Here is a 7,266-nt window from a genome sequence, read left to right as displayed (position 1 = left end):
CAGTGGGCTCTGGCCACTGTAGACACTTGCAGTAAGAAGTGACAGCCCTGTAGTCAAACACCCCTTTGGGTGTGTGTGCAGTGTAAAAGTGTAGCAATGCTGCATTCCACCCAATTCCACACCAGACAAAGCATTGTGGTTCTGACTCAGGGCACTAATCCCCAGTAAGATGTGGCTTCTTGTACACAAGTCGGCAGGGTTGATTTCAGCCAGGACTGTGTGTCAGCGTGGCCCAAAAATGAATCAAAGCACTGTTAACTCAGCCACCATGGGTACCCCTGTCTCAAACAGCAGCAACCTTTCTGTTTGCTAATCTGAAAATCAAACACATGCACAACTACTAAGTACAAATCCATATACACACCCACCACATTCTCTGATGTTAAAGAACCATCACTAAAAAATCTGAAGACTCATGCTTTTCATTACATTAAAAAAATGTGCTGTGACCTCCTGCATTTGTACCATGGCTGTCAAATTTTCAAATAGTCTTTGTAACAAACAGAAAAGCAAGGACAGTAGTGATGCACTTTCCTTCATGTTGGCCATGCAAGCGATCTGCTTAGAAAAATATTAGGCCATAGGAAATGACTAAGACTGATGTGCCCATTTCCCCATGCACTTGTTTCCACCCTCACAAAGAGGGGACAACTAGTACCAGCTGTGAGGCATTTTCATAAAAAATATAATGCTGAGATAAATTGCATTAAACTCAGTTGGACTTGTCCATAAAGCTCTGACAAATTAAAATAGTTGAGAGGCACAGAAACAGCCAAGAATATTATACATTTTGCAAAGGTGGCCATGAAGAAATTAACAATTACATTTCATACCTGGTGAATTGGATCTAAATTGCAAGATTTTAATCTTTTAGGCATTTATTAAGGAAAGTTTAATGCACTAGGAGTTTGTTATGTCACTTTTTATAGTTAGAAGGATGTATTATTCTGTACCCATGAGAAAAGCAAATTGTTTCCAATACTTTTGAGACTGCCTCAGATGACACAGGAATGGATTACTCAGGGAAATTTCTTCTCTGTGTGTAACAGATAATTCTTGACTATTTAATTGCAGGGTATTTTCTACAGTTTATGCCCTATGTGAAATATAACAAAATAGTATTTTCTGAAAGAAATTATTATAATTTACCGAAAATTATGGCAAGTAAGCATTTTAGGCTGACAATTCACAACTCACTCCCAAAAGCTACTATAAAGTCTCATGTGCAATATTAATACCAATGCCCACCTTACAAGCTGTAACAATGTATATAATTGCTAAGATGTACAACTGAGATACCTTTTATTGTGACATTTAAATAAGCAGTTTAATATTCAGTCCTCTTCAAAAGGTATGCATGAAGTCATAGCCAGTATATTGTCAGTTGATTGCACAATTCTAAATAACTACTTTTGCAACTTTAAAAGACATTAGTAGTTTTGTATCAATTTTCAGTACTTTAAGAGGTTTGCATTGTTATGATTGATTTTCACTTATACCCAATAGTAAAATTAAAAAACACCAAAACCCTAACACATCACAAACACAAAAAATTAGACTTTTAATCCATAGAGTATTTTTGTCATGATTAATGATATCTTAAAGGTGTTTCATTTAAGTGTAATTCACCTCTTAACAGAATTACAACAGAAACCCAACCCAAACCAACCTCATAGCTAGAACTATTTCAGTCACTGCAGTCCCCGACTGAACTTCAATTTGCTGCTTTTCACAAATGTGACTCAAACCTATACACAAACAAATTGCACAGGACGAAGTGAGAAGACAGTGAGCCAGGAAAGGTATACTGTCCATCACATAAAACTGACTTACTCCTTTTCAGCAAATAGGCATAAATTAAAAATTCGGGGTTATGCTGAACACAGCAATCTAAGCTATTTTGGAAAACAGTTTGTATTTTTCAGTTAAAAATATCTCCAAATACTCACCAAGTGCTGCAACACCTTTCCTCATATTTGTAATTTTGCTTATTTGCATCCAGAATGCATCCATTTGCTTCAATAATTTTAGACACCACACATCATAAAAATTGCGCGTGTGTATTAAATACATTCTACAAAGTGAATGAAAACCTGGACTTAATATATGGGCTATTAAGAAGGCCTCACAAAACATTCTATATGCCTTTTTTTTGTTGCTTTAGATTTTATTTTTAAGGAGAATATATGGAAGGATCTACCAGGCCTCTTGGGGGGGGGAGGGGGTAGGAAGGTAACGATGAAGCAGATGATGATGACATTACAAACTTTCAAATTAGAGACAAATCAACTACCCACGGTTAATTCTTGGTAAATACATTGATTTCTAATGACAAGCAAATACGTAAGTTACGGTCCAGAATTACAACCACTCAGCCGCGAAGATAAGCGCGCCCATGTCTCTCCGGGCTCAAGAGAAGCTCTGTACACAACGCTTCTCTTTCAAAGCACCGTGGCCTGGCGCGCCTCCGGACCCAGACACGCACGGAGCGATCGCACGGCGGCGGAGCAGCGGCCGCGCTCCCGCCCGGCCCGGCGGCCGCGCCCCGGCACCGCCCCGCCCGCCGCTCCCGCGCTGCCCCGGAAGCGCTCCCGCCGCCGCCTGCGGGAACATGGCCGAGTCGCCGGAGGAGGTGGCGGTGCTGGTGCAGCGGGTCGTGAAGGACATCCGCAACGCCTTCCAGCGGAACCCACACATGTGAGTGCGGCCGGGGCCGGGCGGCGCGGAGGGAGGGCTGCTCCGCGGCCGCCGGCGGGCGGGGTGCGGGTCCCGGCGGGGCCGCGGCGGGGCTGGGGCCGGGGCCGGGCCCAAGGTCACGCCGTGAGCGGCCGCGGGGACCAGCCGGGTCTGCTCCGAGCGGGAGGGCCGGCTCCGGGCGGCTGCGGCGGCAGCTGCGCCTCGTTGGGCCGGGACTCCGTGTCCCCGTCCTCGGTGCTCTCCTGCCGCCGCTTCTCCGGGACGCGCTCCAGGAGCCTGAGCCGCTGGACACCGGTGCGGCCCCGTCTGCAGCGCGGCTGCCGCAGCCGCCCCGCCGGTGAAACGTACTGAGCCTTGGAAACCAGCAAGGGCTCCGCAGTTGGGGAGCGATAGATATATTTTCAAAGAGAAGTTGCTAAGTGACCTCTCTCTGAGCTCGATGTTCGGCAGTGTTAAACTCAGCGCACAATCGGGATGGGGCTGAGCCTTCCCTGCGGGTGAGCCAGTCCTTCCAGCCCCCGCAGGGTTGTGTCTGCCTGGAGCAGAGCTCTGGCGCTGGAGGGAACAAAGCTTAGGATTGAAGCCCCCTGAATCGCACCTTTGTACGAACAGAGCGCTGTGGGTAATGCCAACTTCAAATTCGTATCTGTTGGTAGAAGTGCCAGTGGTTTTCATTGTGTGTTATTTTGAGGAAGATAGACTATGAAGATGCAAACCACAGTGATTGCTGTCTTGTGACAATCAGATTTATACAGCAATCTGGGGGGCAGATGTTCTGTTTTATTCTTCAGTGTTACTGACCAGCCTTGAGACCCTGTTTTAAGTGCCTTCCATATTTCTGTTTCCCAGAATATATTTCCTAGAATATATTTCCCCGGCCTTTAAGACGCAAACTAGGGAAGTGTCTTTCAACCTGTGTGCAAGCTTCATGATAATTATGGCAAATAAGGTAGCACATAATGAATGATAACTTCCTAATTTAAGTGAGATGTATTTGCGTCAGCTGGAAACTCTGCAGTCTCTGAGGTGGTGGCCTGTTAATCTGTTCCAGAAAGCTAAACAATTGCATAGGAAAATTTTATGGTACCTAATTTATCCCTTTGCTTAACAAGAGAAGATTAGAGTAAATACCCTCATGTTTCTCTAAATGTAGTAAGCAATTTGGGTGGGCGGCCAGGTTTTAAAATGCAGCATATGGATGCTGGTTAAAAAAAGGCTGCGTTTTGCCTTGAAGTTTCATTTTTAGGATATGAAGCATAATGCACTGTAAATGGCTGGTATTTATGAATGAATGTTCTGATTTTTTCATTGTTCCCACTCCTCTGCCAGAATTCTTTATTGGTAGCAAGCTTTGAGATGGTGCTTTTGAAGAATTTGCTGCTATTGCAATTTTCTTTCATAGATATAATCTCTGAGATGAAGGTAGTCTGCAAGAGTTGTGTGTGCTGAGACGGATGTGCTGTGATATGCTTCAAGTGAAAGAGCACAAGCTGCTGCTAGTTTATCCCTCAAAGTAGGAAGAGTGACAGTCTTGCCTGCTGTATTTCTGAAGTGGTTGAAGCTACTTGGAATGGGACTCTGCAGGCCGATGTACGCTGTGGGCCATTGCCTGTGCTGCCTCTGTGCCTCGGGAGCACCAGGCTGTAGCCGTGCTGGCCAGGTCTTTTCGTGTATCTGCATCTTGTCTTCTGCTGCTGGCCAGCTGCAGTTCCTGACAGGTGGTGTCCTGAATTCAACCTATTTCAATCCAGGTTTGAATTATTTTACATGGGTACTGCCTAGCTTCACTGAAAATAAGGAATCTGCTCTATGGATGATATTCCTATTCACTTACCATACTTTTGTCCCCTACTTACTTCTTTTCTAGCATCTATTGACCCTTGTCAATGGCTGCTTGTACACCTACCCACTTAGCATCTGTCAGAATGGGTGTTTTGTTCTGGTAGGTTCATAATATCATAAGTTTTAAAGTGAGATCAGCACTAAAGAGCATGTAAAAATAAAGTTTTAGACTAAGTGTAACGATAGATGTTTCTCTTTTCCAATTTAAATTAAATTTGCAGCAAGACTGTATTTTTTTAAGATGAGCTTATAACTAAATATACAACTCAAAATTCTTTTCGCCTTTTCTCTCTAATAGCTCCGTTTATTTTCAGTTGTATGACTGTGTCAGCATGCTAGTTTTCAATTTTGCAAGGCTTTAAAATTTACGTGGAAGTGTTTTTACCCAGTTTTCCAAGCATACGTCTTGATAAAGTCACATACATGAGTATCCCATTGGGCCTGAATAGATCACCAAGAGTGAGCAGATCAGTGTATACTTTCTCTTTGAACTTTGTTCTTCCTTTGCACGTAAAGTGAAGCAGAAGCAGATGATTTTGTCAAAAAACCACATGAATTTGTTGGGCATAACTGGCAAGATGAACTCTTGAACTAGATGATAGCCCAATATTCGTGTATAAAATCTGAGGGTACTACTTACATTCTGCCAAGAGAGGTTGGGTTATTTTAAAGGTGATTTTTTAGAAGAGAAATCAGAGAAGGTCCGTCTACATGGAATACCTAAAGCTGAAGACCCATAATGGAAGTGTCACACTAAATGCTTTCTCCCCTGGCTATACTGTGGTATTATGGTTTTGTAACAGAGGGAACTTTTTTGTATTATCACGGCTTTAAAAGTTTAAAGCAGGCTAGGGTTTATTGAATGGCTGAATCAACAGACTGGGACTCCTGAAGCAGGTCCTGCAGTCTTTGTCAGTACTGTTCTGTCCTAACTAAGGTTTGCACTATGGACCAGGTCTGGATTTTGCAGCTCCAGGGTCTTCCAGATGTCATTTTGCGCATCTTCTCTAGTTTCAGCCCAGGTTGAAGGAATTGTAATGGTGAAAGATTTCATTACAACTCACCTAAAACCTTCCACTTTCTGACTGTTTCCACAGTATGTTTCTGTAATATCAAATGATGTGGTATCCTGTAAACATAGAAATAATCTTGAAATTTTTGGAACTTAATTTTTGTGACTATGGTGCCTGCTTTGAGGAAAATAAATATAAAAGCACTAAATAACTTCTAAACTTCGGGAAACAATATCAGAAAATTGGGAAATCTTGGGAGAGAAGTTGAACCTTACTTTAGAACAGTGATAACAATACCAATGAAAAGTAGCCCTCAGTTGGTGTCTCTTTCAGTATTGTAAGCTTCTTGCACCTGTCACTTGACCTAAATGTAGGCGTTGACCATTCTGCAGTGAGTTTGGGCAGTCTTGTCATATGAACAAGTACCATGTCTGCGGACACGCACATTTAGAGAGCTAGGGAATTACAGCTTGGAAATTCTTTTTCAGGCCTGGATTTCTCCTGACTCTCAGATCCATTCCCAGGCTGACAAACCTGACAGCTTCAGTTAGGGAGGAAGTCTCCCAAGGTGATAATATGGTGAAAAACAGAGTGGAATTCATAATAAAGATTAACACCTGGTGTCTTTCCCGTGGGATACATCCTGAGGTACTGTCCCACGGATGTTTTTCCCAATTGTCCAATGAGCTACTGCCCTGTCCTAGCTGCACGTAACACACTTTAAATACGGGTTGTCCGTACAATAAAGTTGGCCTTTTTTCCCTAGAGAGGTCCGCGTGTGTTGCTGTCCTTTCCCTCTCTTTTTAGTGCAGTAACCACACATGTCCATCATATGTCCAGGGATGTTTTGCGTGGTTGATCACTTCATTTCACAAGCACTAATTCAGCAGTGTCTGCATGTGAGTCCTGGAGCAGGGGTTTTGCTTTGGGTGCATGATGGAGCAAACACTTCAGGCATTCTTGAGTAGTGTCTCCTGGTAGGCTTGCTCTGTTGCTTGGTCCTTCTGCAGATCTGAGGGGCCTTCAGAAGGACAAATAGATTGTGCCCTGAATAAATTGTTTTGTGAGATAGACACCCCATCTCAGATAAATCTGCATCCCTGGTATTTGGCACTGTGAATTCTCTTGATTCTCCGGAACTGAAATGCCACATGATTTCTGAACCATGTGAATCATCAAATATGATACCCAAGTGTTGGAGAAAAGATTGTTACCAGATGACAAATCCTGGTTTGCATCTTTGCAAAAGCTGAGATGCCAGATAAAGCATTTTTTGTCTTAATACATTTCAGTATGCCGTGGGTCTAGTCCTCTGGTGGTTTTGGCTACCAGAGTGCATTCTGAAGTGTTTCAGGCTGACTTGTCAGCTTTGTGCAAACTGTGCCTGTATGTTGTTTTGGCGTGTTCAAAGCAGTATTGTCAAACTTAGTTCACCCAAGTCAGACTTCTTGCATTTGGTAATAATTAAAGGCGTGGATGTTTGTTTTCTGTTTTTTTTTCTCTCCTTGCTGTTTACCTTTGGTATACTGTTTGTAAGTTACAGCTGGTAAGTTCTTATGATAATTCACAGAGTTGATTAGCCAAGCAGTGTCTGACTGCATCTTTTTTGCTTTTGGAGACTTTCATGTCCCTGTATGTAAGGCCAGACAAAGCTTGGCCAAGGACTGGGTTTAGCATTCATAGAATAAAGACCCAGCAATATGTACAAACTGCA

At 43.1% G+C, this 7,266-nt stretch overlaps 1 protein-coding gene across 4 annotated transcripts in view; it reads left to right on the top strand.

The window, feature by feature from the left end:
• The first annotated feature begins 2,577 nt into the window (after nucleotides 1-2,577).
• PTAR1 (protein prenyltransferase alpha subunit repeat containing 1) overlaps nucleotides 2,578-7,266 on the top strand; it is a 91,955-nt gene continuing 87,266 nt past the window's right edge. For all 4 annotated transcript variants that reach the window (XM_088156814.1, XM_088156815.1, XM_014891748.2 and 1 more), the window contains exon 1: nucleotides 2,578-2,697. In XM_088156814.1, coding sequence (XP_088012940.1) covers nucleotides 2,612-2,697 — 86 coding nt within the window. In that variant the 5' untranslated portion in view covers nucleotides 2,578-2,611. The remainder of the gene's footprint in view (nucleotides 2,698-7,266) is intronic.

The sequence above is a fragment of the Sturnus vulgaris genome, chromosome Z (assembly GCF_052056855.1).
Source record: "Sturnus vulgaris isolate bStuVul1 chromosome Z, bStuVul1.hap1, whole genome shotgun sequence".
Lineage (NCBI taxonomy): Eukaryota > Metazoa > Chordata > Aves > Passeriformes > Sturnidae > Sturnus > Sturnus vulgaris.
The sequence above is the reverse complement of the archived record's forward strand: the minus strand, read 5'-3'. Positions and strand labels throughout refer to the sequence as shown.